The following is a 17,823-nucleotide window of genomic DNA, read 5'->3' as shown; positions in this document are numbered from 1 at the left end:
TTTTTATCTTCTTATATCATATTTCATATTTATTCATTTTTGCTTTATTTCTATTGGTTAAAGAGCATAGTGAAATGGGATAAAACTATCCGTTTATATAAAGTATTTTTTTTAGGGATAGGAGTGTAGATAATCACATTTAATCTTTAAACCAAATTCATACAAAAGGAGGATTGAGTGTATGATTTGCAATCAAATATGAAAAAAAAAATGCTAGGAGCTTGTTAGTAAGTGGATTTAAAAATAGTTTTATGTTTTTGTAATTAATAACAATTTGTTTCTCTCTCTCTCTCTCTCATGTGGTAGTCGAAGACTTCAAGCCTAAGAGCCCGAGTCGCTTTCGACCAATCAAGACTGGGTTTTTGTAGTTTGGTGGGTTGAAGACAACTAATGGAATTTGTAGTGAATTTTTGTGGTGGTGGTAGAGTAATAGTAGGGTTTTTTGTTAGTTTTGGAGATTTTGTGCTAGGGTAGTTGTGATTTTTATTTATTTTTAAATAGATTGATAAAAAAAAGTAGAGGAAAGAGAAAAAATAATTAGATGAGAAAACAAACAAAACTGAAAGGGTTTTTAAAAAATGTCCAGCTACCCAAAGCCATCAATCCCTTTTAATTTTACGATATGTCACTTTTGACATGATAATCACTTCATAATTATAAATGTTAGTGGGTACGAGGATCCTTTAATTTTACCACAAGCCACTTTGATGTGATAGTCACTTCATAATTATAAGAGTACGTGGGTCCGCAAGTCTATGGGTGTTCGGGTTCAAGTAACTATGTAAAAAATAAAAATAAAAAATCCCTTCAACTTCAATAATAAAGTACCATTCTGATTCTCAAAAAACCAAACAAAATTACCATTCTCTCTCTCACGCACACTCTCTCTACTCAAATAGTGGTGGGTGGGAAAGTATGGTGATTATAACTGAGGATTTAGGAGGTGGGCAAAGGTTCAGGGCAATGGCAAAGCCAAAGGAGGGCGAGAGGGGGCAAGTGCCCCCCCGACCTCCCCATAAACTCCTATATAATATACCTATAAAGCAATTTGCCCCCTTACAAAATTTTTCTATCTCAACTTTGCCCCAAGCATAAATAAGAAGACTTCTCTACTTCTAAAAGAAAGCAGTCTAATGTCCTGTATAAGTATATAACACATTTTCATCTTTTTCCAATGAAAACAAAGCTCAATGGCCCCACATAAAACTAAAAGTAATGTCATGTTGACAAGTTTCCGAACTACTAACAGTAAATAATGAATTTATACAATTTTTTTCACAACAAATTTTACAATTGTCAAAACAATACTATATAGTATATACAATATTTCTCACAATAAATTTCACAATGGTTAAACACTCGATTTCATTTAGGCCCACCACTTACACTACTTTATTGTCTACCAATTATATAATTCCCAATGTCAACTTGTGAAAATAACAACTCTCCTCTTGTTGGGTTCTACATAATCATTATTTTTTATTAAAAAAATGGCCTACTTATATTCATATATACCACTAAAACCATAGCCTCCACTCTTTTTCTTATTTTTTAGTTTTTAATTTTTTTTTTTTCAATCTTGTTTTTGCTATAATCCAAGTTTTAACAGCTTAAACAAATAGAGAAAAAATGTTGAATTCAATATTATTTTTTAATAGCATTCAAGGCAACGAGGATACAAAATTGCTAGTACATTGTTATACTCTTAACACTTTTACAATAATTTATTTTAAGAAATAAAATTGATTGTTTAAACTCTATTTATTTAGATTAATCTCCAAATTGCATTAATATATATTTGTGTATTTAGTATGCTATTAATATCAATTCATTTTTTTCAAGGTATTGTTCAAAGTCAGAGACACGAGGGAGCAGAGCGGGTATGGGATGGAGGATCTGAGGTTGCATAGAGAATAAATTTATGGGGGACTCGGCCATTTGTGAAGGAATAAGCAGAGGTGGGAATTTCGTTTCTTTCTTCTTCTTCTTCTTTTCTCTTTTTTTTTTTTATTTTTTTTTATTTTTTTATTTTTTCATCCTTCTTTGGTTCTTTGGGTTTTATGGGTTAATGGGTTTTTCCCCCTTGTTTAATGGGTTTTCTTAATAATGGTAGTGTTTTTGTTTGGTCTGGCTTAAAATGTTTATGGGAAGATTTAGTCGTGGTTTCTGCTATTTGTCAACTTGACACTCTCTGCGTTTGGCTATTTTATGATCAAGAAAGAAAAGAAAAAAAAATTAATTTTGTAATTTATTAATCATGATGGTTCTTCCATTCCAAAGGAATGACAACCTCAGCTTGTCTACATTATTCAAAAGAATGTTTTAGAGGAGAGGACGATCTTCTTGACTCTTGAGAGTTGAGACTTACTTTAGTGCTTAAGAGCAATATATTCATTGCAGGTATTAGACTTAGGAGTTTACTATTATAACATTTTATCACTGAATCACTCTAATGTCATTTTGATAAGATAGAAAATGACTGGGAGAATTTAATGGATGCCAGATTTGTGTAGTCAAAGGAATGCACCCAGCAACAACAACTAAGCCTTAATCCCAAAATTTTGAGGTTGGTTACAGACCCTCAACAAACTAGCCATGTTCCACCATTTTATTCTATATGAAGTCATGCCATTTGGTATTTCCTTAATTGACATGTCCTTTTTTACTTGTATTAAATTACTAATTAAAAAAAAATTCTTCATTAACATATTCTACTTTGTTTTATACATTGTCCCACATTGTTTAAGAGAGTGTGTTTGTGTGTAGTCAGGGTCGGCTCAATAGGTGATGCAATTGATGCAATCGCCTAAGACCCCCAAATAAAAGAAGGCCCCAACTTGTAAAAAAAATTATATATATATAATATATTTATCTATATATTTTAATTAAATTTTTTTTTAAGTACTTTTATTAGTCAATAAAATGCATTAAAAAGGCCCGATTGTATCCTAAAATGTAGAAGATTAAAAAGGGAAAAAACAAAAATAGTCAAACTTCAACTAACAAAATTAAATTTAGGCTAGACAACATGTTTTCTGCATAGTTGCAAACTGCACAACAGCACAGGCTGCACAGTTGCACACTGCGCACTGCACACTGCACAGCCTAGTAGCCCATAGTAATAGGACAACATGTTTTCTTACTTTATCAATTATTATAAATTATCATACCAATTAATAATTTGATGTGTATCATATCAATTCATTTGTATTATAATGACACTAATTTATTGAACCATGTAATAAATTAATTTTTATTTGAAAAGAAAGATTAAATGAATTAGCTATATTAAAATTAAAATTAACAAAATCTTATTTAAATTCTACTATGTCACAAGAAAGATTAAGTGAATTAGCTATATTATCAATTGAAAAAGAAATGTTAGAGGAACTTAAATACAAAAACTTAATTAGTAATTTTGCATCTCAAAAAGCAAGAAATAGATTTTAAATAAAAAATTCAATATATATTATTTGATTAATATTTAAATATAAAAAAGACTCCACTTAAAATTTTCACCTAAGGCCCTCAAAGTTGTTGAGCCGGCTCTGTGTGTAATATAACTTACTCTACCCTCCCTTAAAAGTTGTCATGGCTTTTGAATAGAGTTGTGGTATGTTTTTATATTAGAACACATTTCCTTCTCTTTTGTGTGTGTGTTTGTTTCTCAAAAAAAAAAAAAAAAAAAAAAAAAAACTTTGTTTTATACATTCTTTTGTTTATCCTCGTAGAGGTCATCTTTTGCTCAGTTTTTGAGTGTAGTTCACAAGGTCAGCTTCCTTAAAACTGAATTGCAGAAAATGTCAATTTTGACAAAGGTGAAAGCTAGTAAAGCAACAACACAAAAGATGTTTAACAAGGGGCGGGACACTAGTTGAGGTTAGCAGTGATGAAGATGGTTTTGAAGGTGCTTGATTTGCAGCAACTGTTGTTGAAGCAGCGGGAAAGGACAAGTTCCTTGTACAGTACCAGAGCCTGAGGACAGATGATGATTTCAGACTTTCTGAGAGAAGAGTTTGATACCCTGCATATTAGGCCATGTCCACCAGAAACTCTTGTTGTTGATCGTTTGAGTCGTTTTGAAGAAGTTGATGCTTTCTACAATGATGGGTGGTGGGTGGGTGTGATTTCTATGGTTCTTGGTGGCTCAAAATACTTAGTTTACTTTAGGGACACAGATGAGGAAATAGAGTTTAAGCATTCTGACTTAAGGCTACATCAGGACTGGATTGATGGAAAATGGATTATGGCTTCCCAGGTATGACTTCTCTAAACTTGAAACTTGAGAACCTTTGTTGATCTCATTTTGTACTTTGGCGTTAAATGAGGTTGTCTGTTTTGCAAACTTGGCATGGCTTGCTCAATGTTACTAATAATTTAAGGTTAGTTCACAACCATTTGCTCAAAATTAATTTTTGGCTATGAAGCATGGGTGCGGATTTGGGTTTGAGTTCGGGTACAAGTATGGATGCAAGTGAGGGACTCGGTAATTTTTGAAAAAGTAGGATGCGGGTGCGACAGAATACGTTTACTAACGTATTATTAAATATATTTTTATTTACAAATTATCAAATATATTTTCATATAAGGGTAAACATATGCCAATTTAAAAGCAATAATAGTTAAAAATAATTCAGATATTTCAATTTAAGTTGTTTAGCCTACAAATAATTTGACAAATATATAATAAGTTAACAACTAAATAAGAAATCAACTCAAGTTTTTATTTTATTTTATTTTTTAACATGTATTTCGGCCAGTTTCTCGGCTAGTTTCGAATGATTTCGGCAGATTTAGGCCGGCTTTGGCCTGAACCCAAAAAAAAAAAAAAGGCAAATCGGCACCTAGCCGAGTGTTAGGTGCGACGGCCCTGGAGCCGTACCCGTGCTTTTTGGATTTTTGGGCAAGGAGCTAATTGACAGTACAAAGTTCGGTTATTTTCCAAGATTTTCTCTTTGAAACTTGAATTTCATTAATTATTTTTGAACTCTGCCACAATCCACCTATTTGGAAAATTTGGAAACTTGTCAAAATAAAGTGAATTAAAAGAATTGAAGAGAGGTAAACCCCAATGAAATTTCCAAAAGCCTTGGCCAGCTTGTTGGGATTCTTTGATCCAAAAGTAATATCTGATAAGCTGCCCTACCTATCATAAGAATTGACTTTGACTACTATATGTGTGTGAATGCAATGGGAAGGGAGTGATTGTGTCACTTTTTCAAACCTATATGATTCTTTTTCCTTCTAATATTTTGTTTTTGACCTTGAACAAGTTAAGTAGGATTGAGATCTGGTGCAATACCTAGGGTATTGCACCTGATGCAATTCTTATGAATAATTGAGATTGATAGTTGCAAAAAGCGACTTTCAATTTCAACCATTGATTCAAAAAAATTAAGAAAAGTAAAAAGTAAAAGTTAAAAAGATGAAAAGTGTAAAAAATTTATAAAGGATTTGGATGAATTGCACCCGATGCAATACTCTAGGATTTGCCCCGGATCCCTATTTAGCCCAAGCAATCCTATATATATATATATATATATATATGGTATTGAATTATACTGATGGTTGGCTAAACATTAATTCATCTCAGGCTTTGATGAAGTTGCTTTACTTGTGATTGCTTGAGAAATCAAGAAGGCATCCCTTGTGTACCAGGAGAGATTGCATTACATCTGAAGGACTCTGCTTCTTGTAGCAATGGAAGTCAACTGATGATTTTTTGATAAACAAATTGCAATTTTCAGTAATCATTTCAACTTGGTAACCTATCATTAGGCATTCTCAACGATTTTGTTTAGACTTACCAATTTATTGGAAGCATAGTTTGACTTCATGAACCAAAGCAAAAGGCTAATGAAAAGGGTAAATTCCTTCAGGTAAATTCTTGTATTGTATTGGCAATTTCTTTCTGCATGTGAAAAGGGTTTCTCTGGTACTGTTTATTCCTAATCATTCAACTTGCAACATAAATTAATTTCAGAAGCCTCTATAAGATTAGATGCCTGCAAGCCTCTTTAAGCATCAAATAGAGTTGTATTTAAGAGTACTATCTGAAGTCTACTCTGGCTGTTCAAAGCCAATATAAACATCAATACTATTAGTGACAATGTTTATAACTAATAAAGTAGCATGCTGTGATTGGCATATAATAAAACTAATATATTAGAAATAGGGTCATGTTCTTATTGGTATATAATAAACATATTAGAAATAGGGTCATTCACGGCTTGACACTTCAACAAATTATGTAAAAGATTGTGTTCCCGGCAATGCTCAACCTGCAAGCTGGTCAAGAATACAATTGGGTATTATTCCTTTCCCAAGTTTGGCATTCTAATTTGGTACAAACCTAGTGCTGGATTCTAGCATGAAATCATGGTTCTGCTTGTCACATCAGTGTTACCCCTCCAGCCACAGATGTTTATGTTGTATAGCAAAGTACCACCCATAAACCAACCCATGCATCATCACGGGAGGTGAGTCTGTAATGGGGTTAAAGAGGGTTGTTTATGTTTTGGATCAATTAAATGAATCGTCAACCATCAAAAATTCAAAATTGCAAAATTAGGTTCAAACAATCTTAAGCCATCAGGCTATATTGGGGCAGTACTCATTTTGAATGAGTAGCAAAATGAGTGTGGATGTCTAGTGCATGACATCCCACAAAATATATACAATTCAACAAATGTGGGTTATTACGGTTAATAAGGATGAGGGGGCAAAAATCTCAAAAAAGAAGGAAAAAAAGGGTTTGAAGGGCATTTTCTCTTTTCTTTTTTTGACAAACGAGCTCGGGTTTATACAGTTCCCACTCGTCTCCCACGCACTAAATTATAACAGAGAGAAATTCTATAAGTGGCCCTAAAATGCTGGCAAAAAGTTTCAAATCCAAAATCTCATGAATATCATGAGGTCTTATAAACCACTATACCAACCACCTAGCCAAGTTAAAATATAGAATATTAGTGACCACAAATGCCCAAACACAAACTTAAGGGGTCCACTAATGATTTGGTAACTCTATGGGGCCTATACTTCATAATAACTCCCTTAGAGCATTCTTAACAAGACTTGTATATGCTATATATGCTATTTTTTAGCATTGAAACTCAAAAAACCCACTCCATCAAATCGTGTATATGCTATTAAATTTACAATCTTGCTACAATGCACTCTTATTTTTGAGAGCGCACTGTAGCAAGATTGTATAATATTTTATTAATTTCTTTATTCTCTCTCCAGCTCTCTATCTCCCACATCTCTCTCCTTTCTGATTTCTTTGGTTCTCTCTCCGTTCCCACATCTCTCTCATTTCCTCACTCCCTCTTTGTTTCCTCACTGCCTCACAACAAGATCATACGTTTGAGATCGGCTTGGTGGCGAGGAGAACGGCGTGATGGCGTGAGATCAACGTGGAGGAGATCGACGTGGAGACCGGTGTGGAGATCAGCGTGTTGTGTGTTTTCTTGTGGCGGTTTTTTGTGGTTCTTGTGGTGGTGGTTCTTGTAATGTTTGGTGGGTGTTTGGTCCATCTGGGTTGAAGTTGGTTGTAGTGGTTAGGCTGCTAGGTGGTGGTCATCGGAGAGGTTGGGGTGGGTTTGGCTGCGGCGTGTTGTGGTGGGTTCAGATCGAGGTTGAGGTTCGGGTTGAGGTTGAGATCGGGGTTGAGGTTTGGGTTGAGGTTCAAATCAGGGTTTCTAGGGTGGTGGGTTTTGTGGTGGTTTTGTGGTGGGTTTTGGCTGTGGTTTGTGCCGTGGGTTTTTTTTTTTTTTTTTTTTTAATATTTTGATGGTTGGGGGTTGAGGTTGTGGTTGGTGGTGGTGGCTGTAATTGTGGTCGTGGTTAGAAGTGATGAGCTTGAAAAGCTCAGGCTATGGAGGTTTTGAGAGCAAATATCAAAGAGAGGGAGAAGCTTCTAGACCAGGTTGAGAAAGATGGAGAGATAATGGGAGAGAGATAAAAAAATGAATAAAAAATAATAAAGAAAGAATATTTAAATAAAGTGTTAAAAAAATAGAAGTTTTGATATTAGGTGTATTGTAAAGTGATGTGTTAAATGCTATAAATTTAGGTTTTTAGATGCTACATACTAAAATTTTTAGTAGTCTTGATAAGAATGCTCTTAAAGCATTCTCACCAGGTGTGCTAAATGCTAAATTTTTAACATTTAGCACACTCAACACCAAAAGACTACCTTCATCAGATGTTCTATATGTCAAAAAAAATTTTGAAACATGCTAAAGTAATGACTGATCGACGGACTCTTTAGGAGTCTTTTGGCTGAATATTGCTAAATTTGAAGTTAATTTGTGTTATAGGTACTGTTTCAACTTATTTAGGAATCTGAGGAAAGAGAGTGAATTTCGGCAATACCATTGCCGAAATTCAACAAAAGTGGGAGAGAGAAATTTTTGATTTTCGGCAACACCATCACCGAAATAGGAGGGAAAATTTTTTATTTTTTTTCCCTCCTATTTCGGCAATGCCATTGCCATATTTCACTTTTTTTTTTTTTAATATTTAAGAAATGATATGTGCACACAATTTTTACAATATTTTTACAACATTTTTACAACAAATCACAGGTAATTAGTTATTATTAGTTAAAATTTGAATTTAACACTGAGATTACTTTTTTAATCCAACAAATATAACCTGCCACTTAAAATTTGTTGTAAAAATATTGTAAAAATTGTGTGCACATATCATTTTTTAAATATTAAAAAAAAAAAAAAAGTGAAATGTGGCAAAGGCATTGCCGAAATAGGAGGGAAAATTTTCTTTTTCCCCTTTCTCTCTCATATATCCTTCTCCCTTTTCCTTTTTGTTTTTTCCTCTTTTTTCTTTGCACTCTTCTCTCTTCTCAGACAACTCTCGTCACTCTCCTCCCTCTCTTAGGCATCTCTCCATTCTTTTGTCCCTCTATCTTCGATGGTGGTGGTTGTGATTCCTGAGGATTCAGATGGTGGTGGCAGATCGTGATGGTGCTAGCTGTTGTGGCGGTGGATCGCGGTGGTTGGGTCCGTAAATCCTCCATTTTTTTCTGTTTTGAGCTCTCCCTCTCTGCATTTTTCAGCCAAACACCTCAAGTAAATTCATTTTCGCATTGATTAAACCAAAATTTCTTTATTTTGGGTTGATTTTTGGTGGTGGCAGGCTGGGTCGTGGGTTTGTTTGATTAATGGGTTGTGGGTTGTGGCTATGGCTTGGCTTTGCTGGGCTGATTTTCTATTGATTTGTGTTTGATATGTTTGGTAACTTGGTTTGATACTAGATTTGGTTTGGCTAATTTGGGTTTGATGTTTGGTTTGTGTTTGATCTATTGGGTTTTGATAAGAAAAAAAGTTGAACTGGGGGGAGGAGAGAGCTTCAAAGAGACGGTGAAATGAATTTGGGGAGGAAGAGAGTGCTTCGGGGAGAGAGACAGTATGTAAAATGAATGAAAAAAAGGCTTTTTACTTTTTTGGTTGTTTGTATTATTTTAATGGGATGATATTATTATTTAATGCAATGAATGTTAAAATATTGTAAAATAACGTGATAAAATAATAAAATAGATTTTTGGGTATCAAAATGACCATTTTTTTTTTTATCAAAGAGTCTATGGGAATGCTCTTACAACCACATACCAGATAGGAACACACCATAAAGGCATAAACTGAAACAGACTTACAGACCCATTATCTTACAAACCGACCTCACTAACCAACAAGACCAAACTATAAAAACTTGATGAAGACCTTCTTGGAATGCCCAGATTTCCGCTATAAAAACTTCAGTTAACAGTCGCATTTTTGGGTCCTCACTTGGCATGGAATTATGAGCACTAAAAGACTACTTTCTACGGCTGATTTCCATGCAATCCCACCCATTATCCGAAACTCCCTTCAATGGGCCCACAACTCCACTGCCCAATCGAACACACCTTTTTTACCAAAGGGTCCTTCCGTATTAGCCACAAACCTTATCAAATCATACTCTGAAAGGGGCTTGATAAAAGAGGCCCGGATACTGTTCGATGAAATGCCTGAGAGAGATGTGGTTGCATGGACTGCCATGATTGCTGGGTACACGTCTTGCAACCACTACAGCCATGCATGGGCTATGTTCTGTGAGATGGTAAGGAATGGAGTGGAGCCAAATGCTTTTACTTTGTCCAGTGCTTTGAAGGGTTGTAAGAGCATGAAGGCTCTTTCATATGGGGCATTGGTCCATGGCTTGGCCATCAAGCATGGCATGAAGGAGTCTATGTATGTTAATAATGCACTCATGGATATGTATGCTACGTGTTGTGTTAGCATGGATGAGGCATGCATGGTCTTTCAAGAGATAGATGTTAAAAATGCTGTTTCATGGACTACTTTGATCACTGGTTACACTCATAGAGGTGATGGCTATGGTGGGCTTCGAGTTTTCAGGCAAATGTTGCTGGTAAGTAGTTGACACAACCTCAAATTCTATGAAAACACTTGGCTTCCAAAGCTCACTTTTTATTGTGTATCTACAATTGAAAAGGTTTCAATTTTTAAAAAGAATTCATATCAGCTTTATATATCTCACAGTATACATTCAGTTCTTGAATTTATTTGACAAACAGGAGGAAGCAGAACTCAACCCATTTAGCTTTTCAATTGCTGTTAGAGCTTGCACCTCAATCGGCTCATACACTTTGGGCAAGCTAATACATTCAGCAGTGATTACACATGGGTTCGATACCAATCTTCCTGTCATGAATTCTATACTAGACATGTATTGCAGGTGTGGTTGTTTATCGGAGGCAAATCAGTATTTCCATGAAATGAATGAGAAAGATTTAATTACATGGAATACCTTGATAACTGGTTATGAAAGGTTGGACTCTACTGAGTCTTTACATATCTTTTCACAAATGGAGTCAGAAGGTTTTAGTCCAAATTGCTTCACATTTACCAGTGTTACAGCTGCCTGTGCAAATTTAGCAGTATTGAATTGCGGACAACAGGTTCATGGAGGAATTGTTCACAGAGGCCTTGATGGGAACTTGGCATTGGCTAATGCAGTTATTGACATGTATGCCAAGTGTGGGAGCATAAGTGATTCACGCAAAGTTTTTAGTGAAATGACTTGCAGAGATTTGGTCTCTTGGACTACTATGATGATTGGATATGGGGCTCATGGATATGGAAAAGAGGCTGTTGAATTGTTTGATGAGATGATCAGGTCTGGTATTAGACCTGATAAGATTGTGTATATGGCAGTTCTGAGTGCTTGCAGCCATGCTGGACTTGTAGATGAAGGTTTGAGGTATTTCAAATCAATGGTGGGTGATTATAATATTACTCCAAATCAGGAGATTTATGGCTGTGTAGTGGATCTGCTAGGGCGTGCAGGGAGAGTTGAGGAGGCTTATGAGCTAATAGAGAGTATGCCATTTAAACCTGATGAGTCTGTATGGGGGGCACTTCTTGGAGCTTGTAAAGCACATAAGCTTCCGAATTTGGGCAAATTGGCAGCTCGCAGGGTTTTAGATTTGAGGCCAAATATGGTGGGGACTTACGTGATGCTGTCAAATATATATGCAGCTGAAGGTAAGTGGGGGGAGTATGCAAATATGAGGAAGCTGATGAGAGGGATGGGGAGTAAGAAAGAGGCAGGGAGGAGTTGGATTGAGGTAAGAGACCAGGTTTATAGTTTTGTTGTTGGAGATAAGATGGGTTCTCACATAAAGTGGGTGTATGGAGTTTTGGATTTGTTGATTTGGCATATGAAAGAAGCAGGGTATGTACCAGATTTGGATTGCTTAATACATGACCAAGAAGATGCAACTTGAAAAAAATCTGAAGTTGAGGGGTGGTTTGAATACCATATTAATAAAGGTGGAATGATTCTAGAACAATTTTTGGTTATTCCACACAACTTTAAATTGGGTATACACAGACAGAAAGAAGAAGGAATTGTGTATGAGGGGATTTGGTATTCCTCTTGAAACTTTCAATTTTGATACATTTGAATCCAGTAAGTGGCAAAAAAGAAATGAAGAAGAAACTTAGCAACATCAAAAAAGGGCATTGTTTAATTAACCTGTACTAACAATTTAAGATATTCTTTTAATTAACTCTTCATTTTGTGCTGCAACCAAATTAAAAATGATAGATAGTGTCAATGTACTAAGTTGTACTGTTAGTATTGTTTGGTTATGCAATATCTACATTCTTTCCCTCTTCAAATTTATTTCAGTTGCGCTCTTTTGTAGAAGATGGAGTAAGAAATGAAGAGCATTATCAAGAATCGAGAAATATAGTGTAATATAAATATGGTGTCAGCATTTTAAACATATGGCAAGTATAAGCAGGAACAGACCAATCAGAGAGGTATAAGCCAATTAGACAGTGGAAAACCAATTCTTGTGCTGCTGCAAACTTCAAAATTGAAATAAAACAGGGTCCTGCATAAACAATTAAAAGGAGTGAGCTTAACCCCCATTTTTTTTTCTTAGTTTTTTTTTTTTTGGGATGGGAGGATCACTCATTATAATCCAACATACATGATACTAATTTCAGGGAAGAACCATCTTCCTGGCGAGTACATATCTCAATCAAAAAGACCTGCAACATAAACAGCAGTACATTTAACTTGGCGACAGTATTTGTGCAACAACATTGAAACAGCTGAATAAACCCGCTTCAAGGAATCACACACACACAAACACATCATTCATTGAATAATATTCCTACAATTATGCCTCTACATGTCACCGCTTGTATATACCAGTGTCCAAGCTCACCATAGAAACCGATTCTGCCAAAACACATTCCCAATGCATTCGAGTTTCTAAAGGTAATCTAGTTCTCTGGAGAAATTCCACAGTATTTCCAAATGTGATAGTGACTTGACTTCAAACAGTATTATACATTGGATGCATTGTCATTTGTGCCCTGGAAATACAACATGTATTCCCCAACCATTTGACATCAAGTGCGGTAATGAATGAATCCATCAATGGTCTATCTGTAGCATTTGGACAACAAATGGAGTTTTGCTTATCGGAAAAGTCTACCGTTGATAAGTCTTAACCCCAAATTGTCATTTTTGTCTCACACAACTCATACGCTCACTCTCCACCTTACTCTTATAAGTTATAAGAGAATGAAGTGTCATTTGAACTAGAGCTTATTGAACCATTGGCTATTTTTATCTAGCACAATTAAGGCACAAGCACTACATTCCTTCAAGTCTCACAAGGGAGATGTATCAATAGTCATCCCTGATTGTATAGCACATGATTGTGGAATGTTAAAAGATAGCAAGCTCTGATTGATTAAAGTAGACTGTTGTGCAGAGAGGAATAATCAAATTTTTGTTAAAAGGATTTTCACATTCACGTGAAGTTGTGATAATAGAATAATTTTAAGCTATGCTTTTTTATTGTAAATATATAATTCTTGTAGTTGGCATCAGCTTGGTACTTCGGTTCAATGCAATGATGGAGATGGGATAGTGGCACTGATATTACTAGGATTTCAGGGTGTAAGGATTGTGAACAGAGACAAGAATAAGTTTGTCACGTTTTTGGATTGTGAATATATAATTCTTGTAGTTGTCATCAAACATGAGTTGTAGTTCCTTTTTGCATATCTCAATAATCTCTCAAGCTTTCTCAAATTTTTGTACCCAAAATTTCTCACTGAAATTGGTACTGACATAGCTGACTAGGAGGACTGCGTTTATTTTTTTAAATACCTGCCACGACTGAACAAAAATAATTCAAGAATGAACAAAAATTTATTATAAACAAAAATTTTAGTCGAAACATTAGTTATTAATTTATTATTACAAGCATGATAAGTTTTTTAAAAAATTAAAAATTCTAGCTAACATTCCACAACAAAAAAAATTTTTATATGAATCTATTACCACAAAAGAGAAAAGTGTTACACTTTTTTATTCAAGAAGTGTAACACTTTTTGAATAAAAATTCTATTTTTATATCCTTGATTAGCATTGTAAATGAAAAACCATTGCAATATGATACATCCACTGATCCAACTCAACCAAATGAAATCCACCACTATTCCACATCTATAAACAACAATTCCTCTATGCCCAATCTAGCACAAAACAAAGCAAGCCAACTCAAACCCCAAAAGCCCACATTAAACACTTGCAATTGCCCAGCCAAACGATATAAAAATATAAATACGATAAAACAAGAGAAAAGAAAAACTTCTTTTTTTTTTAAAGTCAAGTAAGAAATTTTATTTAAAAAAATAAATCAAGTACACTATGAGAGAAAAGAAAACTATTAAACATAATTACTGCAACATGGAGAAGTAACACCTTTAAAACAAGCATAAAACATCATTGTTTCATACCCTTTTTTCCTGGTTTATGTAAAGACTAATCAATTACTAAGAAATGGCATATTGCCTTCTCGTCACACCAATTATATTTCTCTAGTTGAATCCATGTGTAGCAAATTATTCATTGTTCTAGAATTGAGATTTCAAGTGGATTGAAAATAAATAAATGTCATAATTAATTTGCTAAATCCAAATCATCAAATACAGTATCACTTGAAGTTCTAGTCATGTTTAAGACAACCTGATCTTATGCTTGCTAGTAGTTGCATCCATTTCTTCAACAAGATCAACATAAACTTCATTATTGGCATATTTGGCTCTGTAGTTCTCCGTGGAACACAGGATGCTATTGCATCAATTTCAAGTTGGTCACTCCCTCCAAGAAACCATGTCTTTCTCAGGCATCTCATTAAACAACTGAGAAGCCTCAATCACATGAACTGTCCTGCCCAACTACACAATCAAAGCATTCAAAGCAATCGTATGCCTTTCTGCCATCATACTAACGAGTGTCCTTAGAACACTTGTTAACAATCTATTTTAGAAATGTTTTGACATCACTTTTATGGAAAATGAAAAAAGTTATCAAAATATTAATTGTTTTTTTTTCTTTTGCCTTAAAAATTTTCTTTAATTGGATTCTTAACTAGTGCCTTAAGGGCACTCGTTAGCATATCCCTATAATATATACGCTTGGCATTATCCACACCTCAAAGATTCTGAACATAACCTGCCAAACATGAATGATGAAACCGAATTCAAAACAAGACTTTCATCAAACTGACCAGTTTGGCATTTTCCAAGATGCAGGGAAAAACGCTTTGGAAATCAGCCCATTATTAACATTGTCAGTTGGAGGTTCAATTTCATTAATCTTTTCATGAATTCTTCACTATCCACCTATTTCGGAAACAAAAATTCTAGACCTGCATATAAAAATAAATAATAATAAAAACTGACAACTTTTGCCACAACTATAAATACGACAGACTAGGAGTGATAGAGAAAAAATATATAAAAGTGACTGATAATCAATTACAATCTACCATGGTAGCAAAAGTTGTGGTCATGAGTCATAAGGTGAAATACTAAAACAAAGAGGTGGTAAAGCAACTCCCCATGTTGGAGTTAATTAAGTCATTTAAGTGTGATGCTGCACTATGCGGCTCTCAGTTCTTTTTTTAGTCATTGTGGTTTGAGATTAGAGAGTATTATTATTGCATATATAGGCTATTTGGTAAGGTGTTTTTAACGACAGTTTTCAGTATTAAAACAACATTACACGTATTTTTATACAATTTTTCACTCACATGTATTTTCAAAAAATACAAATAACGCTACTAAAACAACATTACCAAACAACCCAGGATTTCTTACAGAAATTTATTTGAGTTTCTGTAGTTTCAATTGGGTGTATAGAAAAGTTAGCTACTCATGTGCTCTGCAGATGGACTTTAAAGTTGTTTAGATTTTGGTAGTATTCCACTGAATTTTATTGAAGCTTCTTGAGAAGAATTCATGTACTATTTTGATGCTTTGATTTAATAAAAGTTTGCAGAAAGCCCTGGCTAGCATGTTGCTATTCTGTGAACAAAGCATATATGACAAGGAGTATTTGATTAGCTACCTTTCAGAAGATTATGACTCCTCCATGTGTCGTGTGTGGGGTGTTGGTGGGAAAGGTTGTTTCATAATGTGACAGTTTTTTTTTTTTTTTATAAGTTACAGTTTTATTTTTTTAATGAAGTAACACAGTTTTATTTTTTTTAATGAAGTACTGTATAATAAACAGGACTTAAAAAGTGTATTACTGTGGAATATATATCGTATAAGGCTTAAGAGTATATAACTGCAGGATGACAGATAAATTGGTCAAAATAGAATGAGGGATTATTTGGATATCGCTTATTGCTGGAAACTAAAATCTAAAAAATACTATAATAAAATGATTTTTAAATGTGTGAATAAGATCTAATTTTAATGAAAATTTTGCTAAATTAGACAACTTGTGAGTCCCATGAACAGTGCACAAGACCCACTGACAGAAACGCAAACGTGCTAAAATTTCATTTCAGCGCAATCCAAACGTGTACTAAATGAGGGCATTGCTCAAACATGTACAAAGGTCTTAAAATTTTAGGGAGTGTTTGGTAAGGAATTTTAAATAACGTTTTTTTAATGTTTAAACAACATTGTACGTATTTTTATATATTTTTTTACTTACACGTATTTTGAAAAAGTACAAACAATGTTATTAGAACAACCTTACCAAATGCATCACCCAAAAACAAGTTAGTTGAACTACAATTGGATTTTTTTTCATTTTACTTAAGTTTCAGTTTCTAACCTTGCACAAGAATTAATTAGCCCAATCAACTGTAATTTCTAATTTTAAAATATACATATGGTACTGAAGTTTTCACTAATGGTTGGCTAAAAGTAAATTCATGTCATTCTCAAGATGTGATCTGTGATTGATGGAGAATTCAATAATCATTTCTTATTCAGCTATAAATAAATAAAATAAAATCATTTCTTGAGTACCTGGAGAATTCCCTTTCTTCTCAAGGGCGTTAATCAATGTGAGTTTCCTGCATAGAGACATATGGCACATCAACCAAAAACTGGTTTTGGTGGTCCCTATTTTCTGATATTGATGGACCAGCCACCCCCTACTATGTGTGGTTAAATCATAAATGAAAGGCAAGACTCGAGCTTGAAATCAATTTCATGTAGATTAGCTCCGTGTGCTGCTTTCTACCACATTTGAACCCCAAAGACTTTTATCCATCAAGGAATATTTAATTATAAGAAGACTTTGTGAGAGTGATATAAGATGGGAAATTAAAAACAGAATTGAGTAAGATAGCAGTTTATGTAATTCTGTTTAGAACAAGGTAGTTTTTTTCATTCGTTGCTTGTGTACTATCTCTGATACTGTGCTAAGAGTCAACAGTCAAGTGCAGCCAATAATTGTTGTAAATTTCAGGGTGGCTAAGCCTTGAAATGTTGAGCTGGGTGTTTGTTTCTTATTAGCTGCAACCGGCTGTGTAGTTATTGAACTGCTTGTAAATTGCTAATTGAAGAATGAAACTGTTTATTCATTTAAAAAACTTGTTTTTTTTTAAAGGCAAAGATTGGATCTAGTGTTCTAGTGTATTGAATCATTACAATGATAACATGTATTTACTTTTTAACCATGTGCCACCATTGTAAGGAATCCGATGTAATTGAGGCATTGGACCCAAGCCAAGCTCTAAATAAAATAAGAAGTAATAGAAAAGAAAGGAAGGATGGGAGAAGAGAGGGAAGGGAATAAATATATATATATATATATATATATTTCTACTTTCCTACCATGTGTTTTGTTTGCTAGGGTGGAAGAGAATGGAGAATAAACATTGTGTGAGACAGTGAGTCCCACTCACTCTTCTATTATTTGAGAAGAACTAAGACGGTGGGTCACAGGGTCAGGGAGAAA

General features: G+C 34.3%; 1 protein-coding gene across 2 annotated transcripts; it reads left to right on the top strand.

Moving 5' to 3' along the window:
* Positions 1-9,559: 9,559 nt before the first annotated feature.
* LOC115980043 (putative pentatricopeptide repeat-containing protein At1g56570) lies at positions 9,560-12,209 on the top strand. Of its 2 annotated transcripts, none has more exons than XM_031102241.1 (2): positions 9,560-10,434; positions 10,577-12,209. In XM_031102241.1, exons 1-2 carry the CDS (start codon positions 9,823-9,825, stop codon positions 11,810-11,812), a joined length of 1,848 nt encoding a protein of 615 aa, XP_030958101.1. In that variant the 5' UTR covers positions 9,560-9,822; the 3' UTR covers positions 11,813-12,209. The 2 variants fall into 2 exon arrangements, with proteins under 2 accessions (XP_030958101.1, XP_030958102.1); XM_031102242.1 differs by having other exon boundaries at positions 9,823-10,434; positions 10,601-11,812.
* The last annotated feature ends 5,614 nt before the right edge of the window (positions 12,210-17,823 follow it).

This window comes from Quercus lobata, chromosome 3, assembly GCF_001633185.2.
Source record: "Quercus lobata isolate SW786 chromosome 3, ValleyOak3.0 Primary Assembly, whole genome shotgun sequence".
In the NCBI taxonomy this organism is placed as follows: domain Eukaryota; kingdom Viridiplantae; phylum Streptophyta; class Magnoliopsida; order Fagales; family Fagaceae; genus Quercus; species Quercus lobata.
Note: the sequence above shows the minus strand (reverse complement) of the source record. Positions and strands in the feature narration are given on the sequence as shown.